A 26561-nucleotide genomic window follows, 5' to 3' on the forward strand; every position below is an offset into this window, starting at 1 on the left:
GAAGAAACTAACACAGAAAAACATTAGCAGCTGCCTTGGCTGTAGATAATTCCTTTGACTCAGATTAAATATATCCTGGGCCTTTCAGGGAAGCACAGGAGAAGATAGCAGGGCCTTGGTAGTAATTTCCAAATCTTCTCTGACCACAACTGAGCTGCCAGAGAAGTAGAGGTCTACTAACGTTGTTCCTTATTTAAAAGGGCAGGTTGGGATAGATTATGAAATGACAGGCCAGCCAATCTAACCTCAGTGATGGTGAAGCTGTTAGAAAGAATTCTGAGGAACACAATATATCTGCACTAGGAGAGACACAGGTTAATCAGAGTTAGTCAGCATGGATTTGTTAAGGGAAGGTCATGTTTGACAAATTCAATCAAATATTTTGAGGAGTTAACCATGAGTGTTGATGAGGGCAATACATTTGATGTGTTCTCAGTGGAATTTAACAAGGTCTTTGACAAGGTCAGTCATGATGGAGTGGTCACAAAAGTGAGAGCCAATGGGACCCATGGCAAAATGCAATAGTGCCATTGGCTGAGAGGCAGGAAGTAGAGGATGCTGTTTCTGTGATTGGAAGTCTGTTTTCAGAGGGGTTTTTGTGGCCCAGTGCTAGAGCCCTTGCTGTTTGTGGTGTATATTAACAATTTGGGCTTAATAATCAGGCTAAAGGGGATGAAGGATCTGGGGCACGGGGTGGGGAAGGGGAGGAGGGAGCTGGGTCACTGGGTAGAGTGGGAGGAGGGGGGGTGGGCGGCTCACTGGGGCAGGGGGAGGTGAGGGAGCCGGGTCACGGGGGGGATGGGTGGGGGTGGGATGAGGGAGCCAGGTCACTGGGGAGTGTTGTGAGGGGTAGGTCTTCACATTTTTGACTTGAGTCCCTGCGTGAGGGGTAGAAATCTGAGGGAAATGAATTGTTTAATGTTGGGCCCCATGTGAAATGTTGGAGAGAGATTTTCAGAGCCAGATGATACGTCAGCGTTTGGTGGCGGTGGGGGGGGTGGGACGGTCAAGAGTGAAGCAGAGTGGGAACAAGGATGAGAGGGGGAAGCTGTTCCTCTGATACTGAAGGTCTTTAATAAGTCAACAACAACACCAACTTACATTTATATAGCATTTCTTCTTCAAGGAGAGTCGATAGCCTTGTGGTATTATTGTTAGACTATTAATCCTGAAACTCAGCTAATGTTCTTGGGAACCAAGTTAAAATCCCACCATGGCCATTGTTGGAATTTGAATTCAATAAAGAATCTGGAACCAAGGGTTAATGGTGACCATGAAACCACTGTCGATTGTTGGGAAAATACGGTTCACTAATGTTCTTCGGGGAACAAAATTACCGTTCTTACCGCGTCAGGCCTACCCATGACTTCAGAGCCTCAGCACTGTGGTTGACTCTAGGCTGCCTTCTGGGCACTTAGGGACAGGCAGCAAATGCTGGCCCAGCCTGTACATGCCCACATCCTGTGACTGAATAAAAAAACATAATAAAGCACCCCAGTGCATGTCATAACAGCATCTTCAAACAGGATTCGACACATAGGACATTCTAGAGACGATGTCTGAAAGTTTGCAGCCCTTAGAGGAGCAAAGAAAGCTGAAGAGTTAGTGGGGCCTAAGAGGGAATTCTGGAATTTAGTCCTTCGACACCTCAAGGCGTGACCACAAATGGTGCTGCAGTTATAATTGAGGATGCACAGGATGCTCGAATCGGAGATTGGCATTAGGATGCTGGCAGCAGAGTTTTGGATAAGATCTAAACGTGTTCAAGTTTATGATATCAGGTTGACCAGGAGTGCATTGAGTGGCCAAGGTGACATGTCCTGACAGCAATCACAGGGAGATGTTCAGGTGTTCTGCCCCAAGTCCTGAGACATGATGTTTAGTTGTGTAGAAGATCAGGAGGAGTCATTGCTGATAAATGCACTGATTTTACATTTTCTTTCTAACCAGGCTTCAGCAGAAAGGACCAAGACATCATTGAGGACCCAATTTCGCAAGGAGATCCAAGTATCTAGTTTCTTGCCTCTTGAAATGACTAAAGCATTAGATAGCAAAACAATAAAGTGAAATTCCCCTCTATCACCGAAATCATGGGCTCAATTATACAAACGCTCCCAAACAAAAGTGGTGGGAGAACACATTGAAAGTTTTGCACAACTTACTACCCCACTATTTTTGATGGACAATAAGTAAGGTGCATGCATTAACATCCAGGCTTGAATTCCATTGAAGTACAGACTTGAATTTACTGTTCCTGATGTGAATCCTTCCAGGCTGAGGCCACCAAATGGCGTCATTAATTCTTCGCCTCTGAGAGGTCAGGGAGAGACCTTCCATAGAAATGAATGAGACAAGGTTGACCAGGATCTCTACAGTCCATTGGAGCATCTTAGACCATTTTTCTCCAGTCAATAAATCTAGTCAACTCCATTTTGTCTCAGGAGAAAGTGAGGACTACAGATGCTGGACATCAGAGTCGAAAGTGTGGTGCTGGAAAGACACAGCAGGTCAGGCAACTTCCGAGGAGCAGGAGAATCGACATTTTGGCCATAAGCCATTCATCAGGAATGAATCAATCACAGCAATCACAGGGAGATGAATCATTCCTGATGAAGGGCTGATATCCAAAACATCAACTCTCCTGCTCCTTCGGATGCTGCCTTACCTGCTGTGCTTTTCCAGCACCACACTTTCGACTCCATTTTCTATAAGCCTGTCAACTTACAAGCAAAACAGCTGAACGCTTCCAAGAATATGAGCCCATAAATTGTGTTTTTAAAAATGTTTTCCTCTGATAATGTTACCTATAACCCCTCCCAAGCCTTTTAAAGAGTAATTGACATCTCGAAAAGCTTGTCCAAGGTAGACAGAGGAAACTACAATGTTTTTTGTTGCAAAAGTGACAACTGAGCAAATGGAGCTCTCTGCTTTTAGTTTTGAGTTTTTTGACTGGAAGGGTTTTTCCAGAGAATTCCTTTTCCTTGATTGACCCTGAATTTGCTGTTTTTCACTTGACCCAGGAGACTATGTGGCTGGATCTGCTTGTTTGGGGGTGGTGATGGAGTGAAGATGAGGACAGGGGAGGAACAGGGAGATGAAATCTTCCCACTATCCAAAATTGCCTCAACATAAAGCTACCCAGATATGGAGGTGGATGGAGAACATTCAAAGATACTGGGTGTCAGGGAAATGCGTTAGACCTGTAAAAATCTGTATATTCAGCAGAATAACTGACTGTCCTGAATCATCTTGAAGTCTCTGGGAAATAAAAGATTAACCTTCAGAAGGGGTAAAAAAACAAACCATAGGAGCATAGAAATGAGAGGCTTTTTGATTAGATTGTCATTTATAACCTTTGCCATACCCTTCAGTCCTCTGGCTAAACCTGTTGTACATTTGGCTGCTCTTTTTGCCGATCGGTCTGACATGTATATAATTCCAGTTTCACATCAACAAAGTTGACTCTGACTTATTCTTTGAATTGGTCAAGTTAACCATTTAGTTCTATCAAGATGCTGCAAAGAATAACAAAATATCAGAAGAGACCAATCAGCCCATTGTGTTTGCACTATCTCTCTGAATGAACATTATAGCTTCATGACAATCTCCTGACTTTTCCCCATTACCCCGCAAATTGTGCTTAAATAATTATCTAATCCCCTCTTGAATGCCTCAGTTGAACTTGCCTCCACCACACTTTCAGACAGTGGATTCCTTACCGGAACTACTCACTGTCTGAGAAAACATTTTTCTCACATCACATTTGCTTCTTCCGAAAATGACCTTATCTGTGCCCTCTAGTTATCAATTCTTATGAGAGGCAATAGTTTCTCCTTGTCTATTCTCTCCAATCCACTCATGATTTTGAAAGTTCCAAACAAATGTCCCCTTAGCTTTCTCCAGTCCAAAGAAAATTGCCTCCAACCTATCTCTATAGCCCTGGAACTGTTCTGTTAGCCTCCTTCTACACTCTTTCCAATGCATTCATGTCCATCCTAAAGTGTACAGCTCAGAAATGTAAGCACAAACCTGTTTGTTCCTGAACTCTGTGTCCCTATCAATAAAACCTAGAATACTGTCTGCTTTATTAACTGCTCACTGGACCTGTCCTGCCACCTATAGTGAATTATGTACAGATACATCCAGGACTCAGTATTTACTGTGTAGAAAGACATGGAAGATGGGGAACTTGGGGAAATAAATAGTGATTATTGAAGAGACTACATTACACAAGAGAAGGTGCTCGTGATCCTAAAAAAAACATAAAAGTAGATAAATCTCTGAGACCTGATCAAGTACATCCCAGGACATTGTGGGAAGCTCGGGAAGAAATTACAGGGCCCCCTAGCAAAGATATTTATATAATCTACAACCATGACTGAGGTGATGAAAGACTGAAGGGTGGCTGATTGGTGAATCTGATGTCAATGGGTGAGTTGTTGGAGGGGATTCTGAGAGACAGGTTTAACATGCATTTGGAGAGGCAAGGACAGTTGAGGATAGTCAGTGTGGCTTTGGGCATGGGAAATCGTGTCTCACAACTTAACCAAGTCTTTTGAGGATATGACCACGAAGATAAATGAGGGCAGAGTAATACAAGGTATCTATGTGGACTTAGTAAAGCCTTGACATGGTTCTGCATGGTGGATTAATAAGTAAAGTTATGTCCCATGGGACATAGGGAGAGCTTGCCAATTGGATATAATGTTAGCTTGACAGCAGGAGACCAAGGTGCTGTCGGAGGATTGGTTTTCAGTCTGGAGGCCTGTGATCAGCTTTGTTCCGTAAATGGGTCTACGGTTGTTTGTCGTTTGTTATCGATTTGGATTATATAGGAAGCATGGTTAGCAAGTTTGTGGATGACACCAAAATTGGTCGTATAGTAGACAGTGAAGAAGGTTATCTAAGATTGCAAAGAGATCTTGATCATTTAGGCCAATGGGCTGAGGAGTGGTAGATGGAGATTTATTTGAATAAATGGGAGGTGTTGCATTTTGGTAAGATGACCAAGGGCAGGACTTGCAGAGTTAATAGTAGGGCCCTGGGTAGTGTTGTAGAACAGAGAGACTTAGGGGTTCAGGTGTATAGGTCCTTGAAAGTTGCATCACAGGTAGACAGGGTGGTTAAGAAGGCATTCAGCACACTTACCTTCATTGCTCAAACCATTGGGTGTAGGGGATGGGCTGTCATGTTGCAGTTGTACAGGATGTTGGTGAGGCCATTTTGGTGTACTGTGTACAGTTCTGGTCACTCTGCTGTAAGAAGGATATTATTAAATTGGAGAAGATGCAGAAAAGATTTACAAGAATGTTACCAGGACCGGAGGGTTTGAGTTATAAGGATAGGCTGAGACTTTTTTCACTGGAGTGTAGGAGGTTGAGGGGTGACCTGATAGAGGTTTATAAAATCATAAGGGGCATAGGTTTGGTGATTAGCCAATGTTTTTTCCCTGGGATAGGGGAGTTCAAAACCAGAGGGTGTATTTTTCAGGAGAGGAGAAAGATTTGAAAGGGACCTGAGGAGCAACTTTTCACACAGAGGATGGTTTGTATGTGGAATGAACTTCCAGTGAAAGTAGTAGATGCAAGTACAATTACAACATTTAAAAGACATTTGGACAGGTACATGAATAGGAAAGATTTAGAGGGATATGGGCCAAATGCAGGCAAATGGGACTTGTTTAGTTTGGTAACATGGTTGAGTTGGACTGAGGGGTCTGTTTCCAAGCTGTATGATTCTCTGCTTCCACACACTCTTTGTTTTATACTGGACCTTCATGTTCTTCTACTGAAAGGAATCACCATAGACTTGCCTAGTATTAAACTTGATCTGCCACCTATCAGCACATTTCGGCAACTTATCAATGTCCTTTTGGAGTTGTACACTTTCCTCTTCAGAATTTACAATTCTCCCAAGTTTCACATCATCTGCAAACTTTGAAATTGTCCCATGCATATTGAGATCTAGATCATTAATATGTATCAGGGAAGGTAATGTACCAATGCCAAACTCTGGAGAACTCCACTACAAACCTTCCTCAAGCTAAAAAAAAATCAATTGACCATTATGTGACACTGTATTAAATCCATCCTGGTAATCCATGTACACCTCATCAACACTATTATTTTCTCCAAAAACACCAGCAAGTTAGTCAGACAGTATTTTCTCTTTAGAGATAGGTGCAGGCTCTTTGTTTTCCCATATAACTAATAATTCTTTTCTAAAGAATTGTTTCTAGAAGCTTGCCCACCATTTAGGTTAAACTGGCTGCCAAATAATTGCTGCTCTTACAATCCCTTTTGAAAACTTGTAGTTCTCCAACACAACCTCAGGAACCAGGGACGTCTGAAAGATTTTAGCCAGTTCCTCAGCACTTTCCACTCTCACGTCCCTCAATATCCCTGGATGCATCTCATCTGGTCCCAGTATCTTATCAACTTGAAGAATCGATACTCTATCCAAAATCGCTCCTTATCAATTCTGAACCCTTTTATTGATGGATGTTCCTCCACTGTCACTATGGCCTGTCACTATGGCCTGGGCAGCATCTCCTTCTTTTGAAAGGCAAAGTATTAATTTAACATTTCAACCTTGCCCCCTGACTCCATGTGTAAAACCACCTTTTGGGCCCTACCTTTTTTTTTAACCACAATTTTACTGTTTTGTGCCTATTGCAGACTCTGGGATTCCGTTATGGTAGCTGTTAGTCTTTTCTCTCAATCTGTATTAGTCAGTTCCCCAAAGACTTTTGTACTCTTTGTGGTTCTCAATTTCTCACTGTTTTTTACCGTAGTCCCTATCCCTTTTGTTGTCCAGGGAGATCTGGATTTGTCTTTTCCTACCTTTTAACTTTCCCTTTTGAGAGAAACGACCTTGATTGTGACTGAACCACCCCCCTCTTTGAAGGTGGTCCATTTTCAGATACAATTTATTTTCCCTACCCTTCGGTTTCAGTCTATTCAGCTCCGTTCTGTCTTGGCCCACTGAAGTCAGCTCTCTTCCAGTTATTATTCTTCCTTTGTGCGTTGTGATGCAATTATCACCGTCCCCCCAAATATTCTCCAACTAACTTGGTTTACCTCATTCACAAGAACTAGACCTAGCAATGCCTTCTTTTTTGTTGGATTGGACACATGCAGCTGTCGGAAATTCTCCTGAACACAACTTAGGAACACTTGCCCCTCACTGCTTTTTACTCCACTACAATCCTAGTCCACGCTTGGCTAATTAAAGTGCTCTATTATAGCTACTGTCTGACCTTTGTGTCTCACTGTATTTTGTCTGCAGATTTGTTCCTCTACATCATTTTTACTAGTCAATGGTCTACAGACCACACCGAGCAATGTAATTGTACCCTTTCTGTTGCTTAGTTCTAGCCCAATCAACTGTGCCTTTGAACCTCTAGGACATCCTCTCTGCCACACTATAATGCCCTACTTAACCAAAAATGTCACTCATACTTTTGATTCCTTTCCTAACTTTTCTGAAGACTTTCTAACCAGGAATATTTAACATACTTACTTAAGCCAGGTTTCTATTATTGTCACAGCATTATTATCTCAGATGACGATATGTGCCTGTAGCTCCCCAATCTTACTAACTATACCCCGTGCATTTACAATCGATTGGTGTCAACTTGATTCAGACTTGATGGCCACTCCCCCATTAACTTATTGTTCTCTATCCTAATGATATCTGTCCTTCCTAGGGTTTTGTGCATTCCTGAAGAAGGGCTTATGCCCGAAACGTCGATTCTCCTGCTCCTTGGATGCTGCCTGACCTGCTGCGCTTTTCCAGCACCACACTCTCGACTCTGATCTCCAGCATCTGCTGTCCTCACTTTCTCCCAGGGTTTTGTGCAGCCTACTATTCCTCCCTGATACACTTTCCTGTCTCCTGTACTCCTGCTGAATCAATTTAAAGCTCTTCCCACTGCACTAACAGAACACCCCACAAGGTTATCGGTTCCAGTTCTGTTCAGGTACAACATATCCGGCTTGTAGAGCATTGCTGGTTTACAGCAGTACTTCCCTAAATGGTCTAGCTAAACCATCAGTTTAATAGCTGTTGTGGTCATGTCCTTAGCTCAGGACCAGGAAGCTTGGGGTCAGGTCCTACCTGCTCCAGGGTATTGATTCTAAAAACAACCATCTCCTATGGTTATGGAACACCATGCCTGAGAAAGTAACTTCTCCCATTTCCACTATCAACCGTTTTCAATGCCCTTTAAAGATCTCCTGAGTTTTGATGAAAGCTCACCGAACTGAAATGTTAACTCTGTCTCCCTCTCCACAGAAGCTGACCAATCTGCTGAGTATTTCCAGCATTATCACAACCTTTGAAGCCTCTCCTGTGCAGTATTAGGTCAGCTGTCAGGTTTAGGAATAAGGCACTGCTGTTTTCACCGTTGCAGATTGCAAGATTGACCTTGCGTTCCTGATGGATGGAAGTTGGAGCATTGGAAGGCGGAGGTTTCGTATTCAGAAGAGTTTCCTGATGAAGATTGCTCAAGCCCTTGACATTGGAATAGCAGGTCCATTGATTGGCATCATTCAGTTTGGGTGAGTAGCACCAAAAGTCTCTCCTCAATATGAGAAGATTGCAAACAATCAGGAGGGGAAAAGGAGCCCTTTGGCACTTTCTGAGATCATGATAGGTGCTATACAAATCCACATGACTCTCCCTTCATTTTGCCAGATATTGAACAACATTGACTTTTTGTCATTCCAGGAATAATGCGAGCACAGAGTTCAACCTCCAGACTTACCGAAACTCGGAAGATCTTAAAAATGCCATTGAGAAGATTCCGCAGCGAGGTGGTGTCTCCAATGTGGGTAAGTACCCCACCCTTCCCAATGTGTGCTCACGTATCTAATCTTGCACCTTCCAACAGTTGGAGGAAGGTAGTATCAGTGAGTTTAGAGCAGATTTCCAGCCCAGGAGTTTGGTGTTTTAACATTGGTTACCAGTATTGCCAATATCCTGTGGCTCGATTCGCTGACAGCAGTCCTGGTATTAGTTGCATCACTGATACCGAGTGGGGAAGGATACCGACACAATGTACTCAGTAGAAGGTTGACTCGGCTTCAATTAAAAAGATTAGATTGATCAGATTTCATTTGGAAGCTACTTACAATACATCAAGATGCTCGTGGTCTCTTGTAAGATGTCGAGCTTAGTTTAAAAGTAAATGCACATTACTGATTTAACTACATGATGTTAACAATATCACCGAGGCACTGGTCAGGACACATTAGCAACACATGCCGCAACACTGTCTGCAACATTTGGAGGATACCTATGGACAAAGTTTAATTCTCATGAGAACAGTTCTTTATATCCTGCTGGACAGGGCTTATCTTTCAGGTATTTAACTGCTCTATGCAACATCTTGAAGAGATTGTTAAAAGTAGCCATGCTTGTGATTGTGTTTTAATACTGACTATTTAAAAAACTGATGGATAGCTCTCTAGATTTCAAAAGGACATGCATTCAAATTTGATTGAAGGATTGCTTGTTTCATTCTGTTCTTGTGGAAAATTGAATCCTTCCCTCCTCTCCTCCCCTTGATTCTTGCCTGCTTGAGAGAAACCCTTTGCAACACAGTTGGTGGATCTGCCTTCATCTCCTTCGAGTGCCCTCCCTTAACCTCTTGAGACACAAAGCTAAGCCTCCATCATAAGTTTAACATCACAATTAACTGGATCAGCTGAAGTTCCAGGACATGCTTCAATGCAGTTGAAAAATGTGATGCTGGAAAAACACAGCAGGCCAAGTAGCATCCGAGGAGCAGGAGAATCGACGTTTCGGGCATAATCCCTTCTTCAGGAATTATGCCCGAAATGTCGATTCTCCTGCTCCTTGAATGCTGCTTGGCCTGCTGTGTTTTTCCAGCATCACATTTTTCAACTCTGGTCTTCAGCATCTGCAGTCCTCCCTTTCTCCATGCTCCAATGCAGTGCAATAATCATTGATGCCACAGGCCACTATGAATCATATGAAGTGCAAACTGAGGGATTGACTGGAAGGTATGGAATCTTTCTTCTTGCAGGGAGAGCGCTCAGTCACACCCTTGGGAACTTCTTTTCCGAGCAGCAGGGGAATCGTGGAGGAGCACCCAACGTGGTGGTGGTCCTGGTTGATGGGTGGCCCACGGACAAGGTGGAAGAAGCTGCCCGCCTTGCCCGTGAGTCCGGCATAAACATCTTCTTCATCACAGTGGAAGGTGCAGACCAGAGCGAGAGGCAGGACCTGGTCGAGAGAGACTTCGTGGACAAGGTGAAGTCATGTGATCTGGATGCAGTGATTGTGGGCCAGCCACAGCATGATGGAGTGGTATCTGTGTCAATTGGTGTGCCCTCCAATTTAGGGATGTGAAGTACCTGGCATTTATTTCTTGTAATGTTCTCGCAAAAGTTGATAATTAACATAGGGTTTAACTCAAAGCTGGTGGGTCTGTACACAAAATCTACATCAGTGTTCCCATGTGCTATTAATGGCCAGACCTGTGAATATTGTCTTCTCTATGCTGTTGGCTGTGGTCAAGCTGTAGAAGTGTCAAAACCATCCAACTGAATCTGTCAGTTTGGCTTCTGCAGTGAGTTATGTGTTGAACCTCACTTTCCTCCTCTCTCCCCCATTCCCACTTGAATATTCCTCTTTTTCAAATCACTACACAACGCCCTTTGAGAAGAGTTTATAGACTCCACTTGCAGCCCTGTACCTGCTCTCTGCCTGAAGACCCTTTCAGGTACAAGTGTTGGAGTGGAGGAAGAATCTCCTGCACATAGCTGACAGGCACAAACTTCTACAAGTCATAAAATCCCTTTAGTGTGGAAACAGGCCATTTTGACCCCACAAGACCACACCGACCCTCTGAAAAGTAATCCATGCAGACCCATTTCCCTCCCCTATTATCCTATATTTACTCCTGACTAATGCACCTAACCTACACATCCCTGAACACTATGGACAATTTAGCATGGCCAATTCACCTAACCTGCACATCTTTTGCATTATGGGAAGAAACCGGAGCACCCAGAGGAAACCCACCTAGACACCGGGAGAATGTGCAAACTCCACACAGACAGTTGCCTGAGGCTGGAATTGACCCTGGGTCCCCAGTGCTGTGAGGCAGCAGTGCTAACCACTGAACCGTGTGTCAAAATAAATTATCTCACAAAAAAGTATTATTAAACATGAACTTTCCCCATCCTCTTCAAATAATGATTAAAGTTTGACATGGAATTAGGCAGCCAATCCTGGTTATCTTCAATCTGCTCCATTTTTCTAAAAGAATCAGTTCCTCCAATTGGAGGAAGCACTGAGGGTGGCAAGGGTGTAAAATATACTCTTGGTGGCAATAGCTGCTAGACTGAGTCTGGGGCAGGTGGTGAGGAAACCAACCTGGGGGAATATCATACTCCACTTCCTGTTTACCAATCTGTCTGCTGTGTTTGGCCAGACCATATTTATGGGAGTGACCACCACATATTGGAGACAAAGTCCTGTTGTCTTGTTATGTGGCACCACTACCGTGCTAAATGGGACAGTCTTTGAACAGAACTAGCAACTTAAGACTGGGTATCCATGAGGTGCTGTAGGTCATCAACAGCAGCAGAATTGTACTCCAGCACAATACTCCAGCCCCCGATACCCATTAGTTCCACTTTGCTTGGGCTCCTTGATGCCACACTTGGTCAAATATGGCCGTGATGTCAAGGGCCATCACTCTCCTCTACCCTCTGGAATTCAGCTCTTTTATCCATATTTGAACCAAGGCTGTAATGAGGTCAGGAGCTGATTGGCCCTGATGGAACCCAAACTGGGCAACACTGAGCAGGTTGTTGCTGAGCAGGTTCTGCTTGATAGGCAGTTGAGATAACCTTCCATCACTTTACCGATGATCGAGAACAGACTGATAGGACAGTAATTGGCCAGGTTGGATTTGTCCTGTTTATTCTGTACAGGACATACCTGGGTAAATTTCCACATAGTTGTGTAGATACCAGTGTTGTAACCGTACTGGAACAGCTTAGGGGAGTGGAAAGTTCTGGAGCACAGGTCTTCAGTACTATTGCCACAATGTTATCAGGATCCAAAGCCTTTACATTATCCAGTACTTCCAACCATTTCTTGATATTAGATGGAGTGAATCGAATTGTCTGAAGACCGGTATATGTATTGTTGGGGTCCACTGGAGGAGGCGGAGATGGATTGCCCACTTGGCAACTGTGGCTGAAGATTACTGTGAATGCTTCAGCCTTATCTTTTGCACTAAAGTACTCTTCTATCGTCAGTGGAATCTCTTCCTCCAATGAGTTGTTTAATTGTCCATCACCTGCCAATGTTTAACATGAAGCCATGAGATTTTATGAGGCCCAGAGTCAATGCTGAATCCTCCCTGGTCAACTCCCTCCTGACTCTATACTACTGTGCATCACCTTTGCTGGGTCAGTCCTGCCAGTGGGACAAGACATACCCAGGGATGGTGAAGGTAGTGTCTGGGACATTGTAGGTAAGGTATGATTCCATGTATATAACTGTCAGGCTGTTACGTGACTAGTCTGTGAGATAGCTCTCCTATTTTTGGCACTAGCCCCTAAATGTTAGTGAGAAGGACTTTGCAGGTTCAACAGGACTATACTGAAATAGTATGTTCCACATGGAGGTCAACTACTGCTACTGGACATTTCCACATAAACACAAATCAAACTGTCTCCTCTTTCTCTGCCTGGTTCCTATGACCTCCTCTTCCTGTCTGCTTGCTTTCCACACTTACATTGCCCCTCTACATTTCACTGATCTTTTCTCCTTCTGACTCTCTGCGTCTGCTTCTTTCTCTGCTACCCTGTTTCTGTCTGCCCCCACTCACTTTTCCTTTCTCAACGTAGCTGTCTTTCTCACTCCCACTTGCCCCAACATCAATTAATCTATTAATTAGGTTTTGACGCAGAATAGGAGCAGGAAATTACAATGAGACATAGAAAGGCAGATTAAAATCAGAGTAAAGCAGTGAAGAATGCAGGGGAATACAGTTTACACATCTCTCTCTTATCCTTTCCAGGCTGTGTGCAGGACAAATGGCTACTTCTCCATCAATGTGCCCAGCTGGTTTAAGCTGTACCAGGCAGTGGGCCCATTGGTAAAACGGGTATGTGATACTGAACTGCTGGCCTGCAGCAAGACTTGCCTCAACTCGGCTGACATTGGCTTTGTAGTGGACGGTTCGAGCAGTGTGGGCACTGGCAACTTCCGCACTGTCCTGCAGTTTGTGGCCAACATTAGCCGGGAGTTTGAGATCTCTGACACAGCAACACGGGTGGGAGTGGTGCAGTACACTTACGAGCAGAGACTCGAGTTTGGGTTTGACAAGCACAGCACCAAAGAGGCCCTAACCACTGCCATCAAGGACATCAGGTACTGGAGCGGTGGCACCAGTACAGGAGAAGCTGTCAGCTATGCATTAAAGCATCTATTCAGCAATTCCAAACCCAACAAAAGGAAGCTCATGATTGTCATCACTGATGGACGGTCTTATGATGATGTGCGGGAGCCAGCACGTGCGGCTCACAGCAACGGTAAGGGTCAGAGCTCAGAGTGAGACTGTATATGGGACAGAGCTCAGAGTGAGACTGTACACGGGTCAGGGCTCCCAGTGACACTGTACAGGGCATAGAGCTCAGTGTGACACTGTACTGGGGACTGGGCTCAGAGTGACACTGTACTGGGGACAGAGCTCAGAGTGATACTGTACTGGGGACAGGGCTCCCAATGACACTGTACTGGGGACAGGGTTCCCCGTGACACTGTACAGGGCATAGAGCTCAGTGTGACACTGTACTAGGGACAGAGCTCAGTGTGACACTGTACTGGGGACAGAGCTCAGTGTGACACTGTACTAGGGACAGAGCTCAGTGTGACACTGTACTGGGGACAGAGCTCAGTGTGACACTGTACTGGGGACAGAGCTCAGAGTGACACTGTACTGGGGACAGAGCTCAGAGTAAGGCTGTACAGGGCACAAGGCTCCCAGAGACACAGTACAGGGCATAGAGCTCAGTGTGACACTGTACTGGGGACAGAGCTCAGTGTGACACTGTACTGGGGACAGAGCTCAGAGTGACACTGTACTGGGGACTGGGCTCAGAGTGATACTGCACTGGGGACAGGGTTCCCAGTGACACTGTATTGGGGACAGGGCTCCCGGTGACACTGTACAGGCAACAGCGTTCTCAGTGACACTGTATGGGAGACAGAGCTCAGAGTGACACTGTACAGGGGACAGGGCTCCCAGTGACACTGCACTGGGGACAGGGTTCCCAGTGACACTGTACAAGGGACAGGGCTCAGAGTGACACTGTGCAGGGGACAGGGCTCAGAGTGAGACTGTGCAGGGGACAGGGCTCAGAGTGAGACTGTGCAGGGGATAGGGCTCAGAGTGAGACTGTGCTGGAGACAGGGCTCCCGATGACACTGTACTGGGGACAGGGCTCAGACTGACACTGCAGTGGTAATTTGGGAGAGAGAACACATAATCAGATCTGAACAATTATAAACACTCCCTTTTCTAGTTTTTGTCCAATTGTCTTTGGAAAGTTATTATTGAATTTCCTGCACCACCCTTTGAGATTCTGCTTTCTCTACAGTAACAATTCACTGCATCATACCAATTATTCTCAGGTCATCTCTCATTCTTTTGCTAAGTCCCTTGACCCTGTCTCCCCTGATTACTGACCCTCCAGCCGTGGAAACAGTTAGTTACTCACCCAAAACTGTTTTATAACTCTGTATAATTTATTAAATCTCTCTTAACCTATTTAATCTGTGACTAATCCCAATTTCTGCACATAACTACTAATGTCTACTAGGATTCTAGCTTTGGGGAAGGCTGACTGCAATGGGATGAGATAGATTGTCTACAGTAAGCTGTGCAAATCTGTTAACAGCTCAGATAGAGGAATGCAGGACCAGTTTATGCATTAAAAAGGCCAACACTCCCTGACGTGGATCCCGGTGACACCTAAACATCAAGCCCCTGCTGGAATCTCCAATTATAGAACAAGTGACCCAACCAGAGGGAAGCAGCACGGCCTAGTAAGGGGCAGGCTCTGCTGAAATGCCTGATTGAATTTTGTGAAGAGCTGACTGTAGATGTGGAAAGGGGACTGTCCATAGTTTTATAGATTTTCAGAAGGCATTTGATAAAAGTGCCTCATGAGACTGTTAGTTAAACTAGAAGCTCATGGATTTGAAGGTAAACTTTTAACCTGGTCACAAAGTTGGTCAAAGGCAGGAGACAGGAAGTAGGAATAATAGGCAGGTAGCTCTTATTGACAGAATGGGAGGAGAGGTGTTTGAATTATTCACAGTATTTATTAACAATATACATTATGCTTTTATTCCTTTACCTATATACATTCACCAATATCACAAAGATTTCTTCTGACGAAGAGTCATTGGTCTTGAAGCATTAAATCTCCACAGATGCTGAGTTTCTCCAGCCCTTTGGTTTTATTTCTGATCTACAGTATTTTGCTCTGATAACATGAAGATAAATATTGTTTTAAGCACTGTAGATGAAACCTAATTACAGAGACTTTGATAGATTAAGTGAATGGCCAAAATTCTGGTGAATGGTTTTTGATGTAAGAAAATATGAGGTCATGTATTTTACAGCCAATAAGGGTGGGAGTGTTAGTCAGTGAAACCTCAGTGCGATTTGGGAAGTACATATACATAAATCATGAAAATGTCACAAAACATATAGAATAATCTGAAACTTAATTAACACTGGCCTTTATATTTATGGGACTCGAAAACCTAAAGTTTAAATTCTAAGATAGGCCTAACCTGGAATACTCAAGCAGTTCTGGGCACCACATCTTAGGAAGAGTATGTCAGCATTGAGGGATTACAACATAGATTCACCAGAGTGATACCTGAACTCCAAGGGTTAAATTCCTTAGAGAAATTATATAAAATACAATGCTATTCCCAGGAATTTAGATGGTTAAGGGGTGAGTTGTTAGGAGTTCTCAAAATGTTAAAAGGAACAGATAAAGTCGAAACTGAAAACTCATGCCTGCTGTTCAGGAAAGTTTGAGATCGTGATCGGTGTCTGAAGACGTGAACCAAACTATCCAGCAGTAGTTAATCATGGAACTACCTCTCTCCACAGAAAGATGATAGATGCTTGGAACTTGCTTTGAAAATGGGAATCATTGCTAATCCAACTGGAAATGTTAAATCTGAGATGATGGGTCTTTGTTATCCACAGATATCAAGGGATACTCAGCACATATGAAGCTCAGACATGGACCTTACTGAATGGTAGTTCAGACCTGAGGGGCTAAAGGGACAGTTCCTGTGATCCGAACTCTCATCCCTGGCATTATCTTCATAAATCTTCTCTGAGTGACAGGCCCAATCAATCTGGACAGGTTGACCCTGGTGGGCTCAATCATGTCACCTCAATCCCTGCTGATGTCACTAGTCCTAATAGAAGGCTTTTAAAATAGTGGAGCCATTTGATTGGGTCAACTCCAGGAAAATTTCTCCACTTGTGGAGGTTTCGAAAAGCAGAAATCGTAAATATAGGCTTGTCACTAATAAATTCAAGAAGAAATTGAGGGGTAAATTCTTCAGCTGGAGAGTGATGGGAATGTAGAGGCACAAAGAATTTTAATATCTTGCAGGGGGCGTGTGATGAGCAGTTGAAGGAGAAAGGGATAGAAAGATATACTGATAGGAGGAGATGAATTAAATTGGCTCAAATCACGGACAGATACTGGCATGGAGCTCTGTGTTTCTGTGCTATAATTCAATGTAAGAAGTCTGATTACTTGTTTTTTGTTTGCAGGTGTGATTGCATATGCTGTAGGCATTGCCTGGGCAGCGATGGATGAGCTGGAGTACATTGCATCAGACCCCAAAAAGGACCATTCCTTCTTTGTTGACGAGTTTGACAACTTATTTCAATTTGTGCCCCGGATTGTGCACAATATCTGTCAAGAATTCAACTCTCAGCCTCGTAACTGAGAAAACTCCATCTCCCCCTAACAGATGGAGAGACTGTAGGCACTGCTCAACATAAACTGTTTAAAAGGCAAGCTTCAATCTACCCAGTGAAAGGGACAGACTTGGTTCCTTATTTTCATGCAGACACCAAACTTTAGAGGCAGTTAGATATGAAGCTCTGACGGCATGCAGTTACTGATCCCTCTGCACTCACTGTTCTAGCTGCCCATTTTATTCCTTGCCACAGTCCTGAGTTTAATTGGAGGGATCCCAACCCACTTGTAGAGTAGTTTCCCAAGGTGATCCTCCCAAATCCTGGAGATGGGTGATGATGAGTCCAACAGTACCCACAAGCAGCTCTCCATTCCTAACTGCAGCTGTAGCAACTCACAGTTGCCTCCATCATCTTTCTCCTTCCTTAGACTTATTATTAGGAGCAAGAAGACAAGTATACCTATACAAGGAGAATAACAACAAAATGACTGTAAGGAAATCTACTGCTTTGAGAAGAAATAATCAAATCTGTCCTTGGTCGAGGGTGAGGTTTGGGGGGAGGAAGTGGTTGGACGGGGGGGTGGGGCATGTGGGGAGCACGGGGACAGTTGATATTATTTGGGGATCCTCAAAAGGACACTCTAACTCTTCAGTGTTGTTCACGGAGCAGGGGCAGAATTTATGGGCCAGTCTGGGAAATCACCCCACCATCCCCGAACTGTTCCTCCTTTATGTGAAGTGAATATCCAGAAAATCCACTGACCATCCTTACCTGCCAGCCTCTGCCACTTATATAAAAGAATGGTACAAAATGTTCTTCATCTAAACCAGATGAGGATTGGGGTGGAACGTCTTAGTGTTTGTGAGAGCTTGCTGTACACAAAATGGCTGCCACATTTCCTACAATACAACTGTAAGAGGAAGAACTCTTCAAAAGAACTTCAAGCTTTTTGGGATCTCCTGAGGTTAGGAAAGATGCTAAAACTTTTTTCCGATCTAGTTGTAATGCAGTTTGGAATTTTGGGATCTGAGATTCTGGAACTTCCTGTTCGTGCCCAGTAGCCATTCATTTGGATAATTTCTAACACATTGTCTGTCTTCCATTTTCTTAGGAAAAACACTGTTCACCATTGTACTTTAGAAAAGGATCAAGAAATTGATTGCTTAGTAATTCCACCATTAAACTTCAGAACCACGTGTCAGCAAGTGCCCACTCTCAGTCCTCCGCCTGTGCTGAAGTGATGCAAATGGCCTTGGTTACAGGGTTGGAAGGGAGCATGAATTAGACAGACCCTCACCTTATGCTGAAGATGTCTCAAAGTACTCTACAACAACAGCTTACTTAGTCCAGATGTATTGTTTCTGCTTTGAAAGACACTAGGATTGAAATGCCAGATATCCCAGGTTCACAATCTCAGATGGGCTTCCCTAACACCCTAACTCCCCAATATCAGCTTAGGCACATTAGGGCAAATAGCTTTCTTCAGTGCTGCAAGTGAACTGTGATGACTAGTATTGAGATGTACAGTATAACCTCATGAGCAGCAAATGCAATAAGTCTTCTCTGAAACAAAAACAGAAATTGCTGGTGAAATTTAGCAGCTCTGGCAGTATCTGCAGGAAGAAAGCAGAGTTAATATTTTGAGCCAAGTGACTACTTCAGAACTTGCAGTTCTGCCAGTAAATTCTGTTTTTGTTTTCAGGTCTCCAGCATCCCACAGTTCTGTGTTTTATTTTAAAAGCCTCGCTTTATCTGTGTTTTGACACTGGTAGCAGGTATGGGTAAAATCCACCACAATTCTAAAACCATTCAGCAAGCCTTTTACCAGACATGGCTGTTGGAACAGAGTCAGGATCAGGCTCAGCAAAGGTCTCTGTGGCATTTGTCTGCAAGGCACCGTGGCTGAATTAGTCCCATACCACAGGTTGTGGTATGGGAAGGTGAGCAGCCTTTGTGGATCTTATTTCCAGTAGAGCCAATTGCTTTATTAAGTTGGTGGCTATGGCATTGGACTTGCGAGCACAAATGAGTAAAAACTGAATTGAATAACATCTGGTTGTTATGAGTAACAGTTGGAGGGGCAGTGGGGTTTGATGGTGAAATGACTGAACTACAACATTTTTGTTCAAAGCTCCCTGGTCCATTGAGGTACTGCAGAAGGAAAGGAACCTGTTAGTCTCGCTCAGTCTGGTTTCCAAATCTTGCAGTCAACTGCACCCCAAGATGAAATCACTGCATCTTGCTTCATAAGAATTATTTACATTGGGGTAATATTTAAGACATATCCATGCATAGTGATTGACATAGTGAGTTCTTCTGGCTTAAATACTCATTTGAAGTTGCAATATAAGAGCAATTGTGTATGATATGTATACAGCTGGTCTATTAACTAAAACCAAATATTTAATATCTGAAAAGTAACAATCAAAGTCCAGTGCTTAGAATGGATTCTAAAAGGTGCTTTCTGATGAGTCTGGGCTTCAGTGTAATTACAACGTTTAATTCCATATCCAAATAAATAAAAGTCACAGGCATTCAAAATGATGGGCTGTGCTCTGTTGCTGTTCATGATGGCCCTTGTGCTGTTATAAACATATCTGGAAACTGCCTAGACCCAAACTCTGAAATTCCCTTCTCAAAGCTCTTTACTTATCCTACATTCTTAAAAGCATTGTTTTGGTAAATTTTTAATCTTTGTGAATTGATGTCAAATTTTGTCTGACTAGATTTTGGAATTACCTTAAAATTGTACACAGATGCAAGCTGTTTGACTCCCACATTCTTTGAATATTCAAATATCCAATTCTTTGTTTTCCAAGGTGTGTAACAGGGACAGGGTGGGAATGGGAATAGGAGCGGGAGTGGCAGTGGGAATAGAAACTGCAAAGGTCCATTTCTATTTTTGATTCCCCTTTTCAATGAGGGTCTATCTCAGAAATACAAGCTTTGAAACAGTGGATTCCATCACACTTGTCTCCCCTTGGGCAAAATACAGCTTTACTATACAGTAACTTTTTCATGTTTGCAATGCGTGAATATCAATTAATTCTAAAGCAAAAATAAGTGATTGAAAATTGTGACCAGCAGGATTCTAACATTATAGAATTACCATATCTCAAGTCTGCTTTCATTACTATTGCCCTTCTTAAAAATCTTGAAAGAAGCAGTAGAAATTGCATTGTTTTTCATGGCAACAAGCTCTATTGGGGTTGCAACACCAAACTCAAACAAAAGAACTCTTTGTACAAAGCTTCTTCAAAAAGACCAGTGGATTATGATCAATTTAATGTTTCTCCTTGATTATTTGAAAATTTATTCAAACTATTGGATATCTACCAAGATTTAACATTTCCTTCTCAATTATGGAGTATTTTCTTTGATATGTTTTATGTTCTCTTGGATGATTACTGAATACTGAATACATTCCCTACTCCATTATTGTCATCTTGTAGCAATGTTCTTCGTTCCAGATTGTAACACCTTACTTTGGTACAGCTGTTTATAGTTACAAAAGCAAAGATTTCTTTGGTTTGGTTTGTTCGTGGAACTTGTCAAAAAAACCTTTGGGCAAATTGATCTTGTTAACAAAGTAAGCATTTCAACTCAAATACCCATGTTGGTTAAGAATCAGTTTTTTTTTTCAAACACAACTTTCCTGTAATCAAAGGCCAGGAAACTGCAGTCATCAGTAAAAGGAAATTCAGGAATTAAGTTCTCCTGTTTCTTGTGTGACCCAGGGCATTCTGAAGTTAAAACAGTGCTAGTCTGGAAAGGTACTTAAACTCCTTCCCTACTCAGTGGCAGCGAGCTGAGGAAGGAGGGGAAAACGGTCAAGTCTGGCTTCTCAGTCGCGTAGTCCAAAATATTTTGCACTGAGGGGACCCCCTTTTCCTAGGCCCTACTTCATGTCCATAGACAAACTCAATGAGTCAATTTTTTTTAAGCCTTTTAAAGCGGTTCGCCAATGACAAGTAATACAAATTCCTTTATCGTACTCATTGGGATATGGAATGCAATAAACTCAAATCACAGTTTTGAAGATTTAACAACATCTTTTTCCTGCCGGAGATGGTTTAATCTGCTTCACTCCTACTCATTGTCTCTTAGAATAGTTGTGATATGAGATTTGATGTTTGATCAGAAATTGTCTCTAGGAACCACAACCGGTTAAAATTGAATTAATCTTTATTATTACCTTTACAATAACCTTTCCTTAGATATTGTCTTTGCGATACTGTCACTGGATTTAGTAATCCAGAGACCCAGATAATGTCTAGGGAGAACCCAGGTTTGATTACCACCATGGCAGAATGTATATTTGTTGAGTTTTTCTTTGATATTGTCTACGACTTAGCTACTTCCATTTCTTTAAATCTCCTTTCCCAATCAACCTTAGGCAAATTTCTCACATATTAAAGTAATTGGCTTTAAATCTAAGACTTTAAGTCCCAGGTATATCACTGCCAAGGATGGAATTCCTTTCTGCACTCTGCTCCATAAACTTAACTCCATCTCAGTACACAAACAAATCCTAAATTAGATTTATCGTGGTTGGTTCCATGATATAAATAAGATGGTGTAAGCTATTTAGCTCATGCTTGATTCACCACTCAATAAGCTTTCATCTCCTTACTTACTTCATCCACATTTAAAAATATTCAATGACATGGCTTCCATCACCTTTTTCAGAAATTTAAAGACTCTTGACTCTCAGAATTTCACTTCAGCTGCGCTTTAAGTGGCTGACCTCTCATTTTTAAAGATCACTCCTAGTTATAGATTCTCCCAGAAGAGGACACCTCCACCTCCACTTTGTCAATTCTCCTCAGGATCTTATGTTTCAATCAAGTTGCCCCCAAACTCTTTCAAAATCCTGCAGATATAAACCTATCCTACTTATGTAACCTTTCTTCATAAGATAGCACACTAATTCCAGGTTCTGGGAGTAAGCCTTCTCTGAACTGCTTCCAATATGTTTTCATCCTTCCTTAAATAAGGTGACTAATATTATACATAGCATTCCAGATATGGTCTCATCAGTACTGCATGTAACTGAAGCAATTTCCCTACTTCTCTATTCAATTCCCCTCATGATAATTCATAACATTCTATTGGCATTCCTAATTACTTTTTGAACCCACGTACAAACATTTAGTCACTAGGACACTAGAATACCCAGATTCCTCTCTCTCAGCTCTACAATCTCTCATCATTTTCATAATGGTTTCTCTTCATGCCAAAGTGGGAAAAAAAAATTCACACTCATATTATACTCCATTTGCCAGATCTTTGCCCACCTCACTAAACCTAGTTTTATCTTTTGGTAATTTTCTTGTCATAGAGTTGTACAGCACAGAAACAGACCCTTCTGTTTAATTCATCTGTGCCAACTAGACATCCCAATCTAACAGTTCCATTTGTTAGCACTTGGCCTATATCCCTCCAAGCCCTTCCTATGCATATACCCATCCAGATGCCTTTTAAATGTGGTAACTGTACAAGCCTCCACCACTTCCTCAGGCAGCTCAGTCCATACATGCACCACCCTCTGCATGAAAAGTTACCCCTCAGGTTCTTTTTAAATCTTTCCGCTTTCACCTTAAACCTATGCCCTTTAGTCTTGGACTCGGATTTATCAAGTTGTGTCACGTCCATTATCTTCATGGAGATTAAGTAAGCAAATGTTGCTGAATATTAGTTTTAAATGGTACTGCAATAACCTCACAGGAATGAAGACAAGCAGAAAATATAAATATCAAAAGAAAAATGATGCATATTCACTCAACTAGGATGAAAAATAGAAAATCCAAACTATAAAATGTTCATACTATGTCCACTTGAATGATTTTCATATACTGGGCATTTCAATTAAACTAACATGCTTACATATTTGGGTCCAACAATGTCTTAAAATAACTAAAGTCAATTAATCAGAGTTACTTTGTGATACTTCATTTAACTGTTAGCCTGTATTTTGTAGCAAATGCCATTCTACAGTGAGACTCTCCTTGAAGATTAAATAAAACCCCTGAGAAATCATAATGCAGAATGCAAGGGTCATCCTAAGTGATTGACCAAAATTCAGTAAGTTTGATCATGATTTCATAACCAAATTATCCCATTCTCATGGAGGCTGACAAACCTGAAGAATACATTAGTATTTTCCCAAAAAGTAAACCAATCTACAGAATTTGGAGCAGTCCTCACCACCTCCCCCCAAAAAACATTTTGCTGAAGCTTTCTATCTTGCACTCATCAGGACAATTCACTAGAAATACTAATGTAAGGGAAAAGAATATTTATGCTTGATGACAATAGTGCTGATTGGTATTCTAGTGAACTGCCATCAATGTAAAGGAAAAGAATATTTGTGCTCAATGACAAAATAGCACTCACTGGTGGAAGTTCGCTCTGACTGATGTTCTGCCTATCACAAAAATGAATAACATGGTAGGGAATTTCAGTGCCAATGTAATGCTGGACATGTAGGCTGTGACCCCAAAGACTAGTAGATTGTATCAAAACAATACATTCTTTTGGCAGTTCACAAGAAGCAAGGTACTGACTATGTTCAGCAAGACTGTGCTTTACAAAACTCAAAAGTGTCCAATATTAGACGTGATTCCATGATTGGATAACATTTGCAGAGTAACCTGGGAGGGAGAGAAGAATTATGTTGACAACCAATTTAGGATTGAGAATATGGTACTGGAAAAGCACAGCAGGTCAGGCAGCATCTGAGGAGCAGAAGAATCCTGATGAAGGGCTTTTGCACGAAACATTGATTCTCCTGCTCCTTGGATGCTGCCTGACTTGCTGTGCTTTTCCAGCTCCACCTTCCCGACTCTAATCTCCAGCATCAGCAGTCCTCACTTTCGCCTAACCAATTTAGGATAGTCAGTCAGGTTCACATTGTGGTACACTTGTCATTACTAGAAGTTACATATATTAAATCACATGGCCCTATGCGTATCAGATATAAGTAACATGTACATACACTATGTCTGTTTCAACTCAACAAAGTTGGTGATAGCCATCCTGTGGTTCAATTCTCAGGGAAATGCCTCAACTAATCAGGGCTAACCTGCCTGATGTAAAATTAACGCTCAGCAAGTGTACTAGCAGTCATCATTGAGCTGGCACATTCTCTTTGGCAACATCTCTTCCAGAGACAAGAATGCCATAAACATGCAATAAGCAATGGTGCTGACTTCACACACCAAAAATGGGCAGTAGGAAGGGCAGAGTCTGGAATAAAAACTACAGGATAAAGTTACCTAGAGTAGTACTCCTCCACAATGTCTGCAAGGCTGGCACAGGGGGTGGAAAATTCAGAATACTGGCACCATCATCTGCACACAACAGCAAGAGAATAAGTGTGACAGGCAATAAGAACACAAAGACAACATCAACTTGACCTCCATGTTCTCTTCACGACTTACTTTCCAACTTAACTTTGAAATCTCAGCAAATTTGGTAACCATATGTCCTGTTCCTTCATGCTTGTCATTTATATCAATGTTAAACTTGAGGTCCCAGGATTGACATCTATGGCACACTACTTGTTATATCATATAAACCTGTAAAAGACCCATTTATGCCCATATTTCCTGTTAGCCAATCTTCAATGCATGCCAATACACTTATCACTACATCAGGAGCTTTTACTTTGAGCAGGAATGTTTGTTGTGGTACTTTATCAAATGTCTTCGGGAAATGTAAGTACAGTACATCCACCGGTTCATTTTTATCCATAGCATGTATTACCTCCTTAAAGAAATCCAATAGATTAGTCAAAGACAATTTCCCTTTCACTTGTTTAAGACCCTAGGATGAAGTCCATTCCAGAATGGTCAGATTCTAGCCCACAGCCCCAACAAATTTATTCAGTACCACTTCTCTGGTGATTGCGATTTCCCCTTCTCTTCCATCTACTGATTTATTGTTGCTCTGCAATGTTACTTATTTCCTCTATAATGATTAGATTACTTACAGTGTGGAAACAAGCCCTTTGGCTCAACAAGTTCACACCAACCCATCGAAGCGCAACCCATCCAGACCCATTCCCCTCCATTTACCCCTTCTATTAACACTATGGGCAATTTAGCATGGCAATTCACCTAACCTGCACATTTTTGGACTGTGGGAGGAAACCCACGCAGACACGGGGAGAATGTGCAAACTCCACACAGTCTGAGGCGGGAATTGAACCCGGGTCTCTGGCGCTGAGAGACAGCAGGGCTAACAAGACTGTTGTAAAACGTCTGAACAATTCAGCTACCATCTTTTCCATTATTAGTTCTCCGGACTCACTTTCTAGGACCAACGCTCATTTTGTTAACGCTCCTTAAAAAATACACAAAGAAACTCTTCATATTTATTCCTTTGTTCTTGGCCAAATTTCTCTTGTATCAATTGTTCCCTCAACCGTTTTGGTAATTCTTCATTGTATTTCACATTCTGTATTGTTCTGAGAAACTGTCATGGGTGCATTCCACCAACTTGTCCTCCAGTCCAACTTTGCTATTTAGATTTGTTCCAGTCTCTAAGAAAGATTAAAGTTCTCCTCGATGATTGCACACACGGTTATAAATTCCTAATATATCTTGGATTATTTCTACATCCAAAGATATATAGTTTTTATTATGGGTGTTATCAGGCTTTTCGTTATTCCTCATCTCCATCCATTGTGATTCTATCCCTTGAAGATCTCAGCCAAGTGCAGGTCCTATGGCACTGAGCAATGAAATACCTCTCTTTCCACTGTGCAGGTGCCAGAGCCCCATGAATCACATTCTCTTCATCCAACCCTGCTCAATTGGTAGTACCCTTACATAAATGAGAAGGTTGCAGGATCAAGACCCACTTAAAGGACTTCAGCACAAGATCCACGACAATAGGGAGGTGGTGGCTAGTGATTAATTCAGAACCTCAAGCTAATTTTCTGGGGAAATCAACTCAAATCACACCATGGAAGATGGTAAAATTTAAATTCAACTAAAATCTGGAATTAACAAAAACCTAGCTTGTAACTCTTATTGAAACCATTCTCTATTGTCCTAAAAATCCATTTGTTTCATTTATTCCCCCTCTCAATACATGATGATTTTTCACTAAGTGGATAGTCATAAAGGAATCTAGAGCACACCAATTCCTTCCCTTGAAAAAAAAACATCTTATTGTCTAAAACACTTTGACAAAGACCCACAAATCTTCATCTACTCTTTTTACTTCAATGTCTCATGCCTGAAGAGTTTCACATATGATGCAGATTGCAAGCAATTAACATATTAGCATATTGAAACTACGCATGCAGATTACGTTCAATCTTCTCAAATATTATTTTGAGTGTTGAGGGACAACTTTCAGGGGGAGATTTGCTGCAAATATGAATTTCAAATTTTCAAATATTGACTTCTGTCATCGTTTAGATTTTATGTAAACTGGTTTGAACTTTTGATTCAAAGCTTCCCCCTGGCCTGTGTACTTTGCCTCCCTATTCACAATTTGCTCCTCGCTGCATATACTGTGAAGTGACAGTAATTTC

General features: G+C 42.2%; 1 protein-coding gene across 2 annotated transcripts in view; it reads left to right on the top strand.

Moving 5' to 3' along the window:
* vit (vitrin) overlaps positions 1-19558 on the top strand; it is a 66943-nt gene extending 47385 nt beyond the window's left edge. For both annotated transcript variants that reach the window (XM_072559103.1, XM_072559113.1), the window contains exons 15-20: positions 1951-2007; positions 8414-8561; positions 8731-8834; positions 10052-10278; positions 13067-13580; positions 16862-19558. In XM_072559103.1, the coding sequence (XP_072415204.1) occupies positions 1951-2007; positions 8414-8561; positions 8731-8834; positions 10052-10278; positions 13067-13580; positions 16862-17040 (1229 nt within the window). In that variant the 3' untranslated portion in view covers positions 17041-19558. The remainder of the gene's footprint in view (positions 1-1950; positions 2008-8413; positions 8562-8730; positions 8835-10051; positions 10279-13066; positions 13581-16861) is intronic.
* Positions 19559-26561: the final 7003 nt, after the last annotated feature.

The sequence above is a fragment of the Chiloscyllium punctatum genome, chromosome 3 (genome assembly GCF_047496795.1).
Source record: "Chiloscyllium punctatum isolate Juve2018m chromosome 3, sChiPun1.3, whole genome shotgun sequence".
Lineage (NCBI taxonomy): Eukaryota > Metazoa > Chordata > Chondrichthyes > Orectolobiformes > Hemiscylliidae > Chiloscyllium > Chiloscyllium punctatum.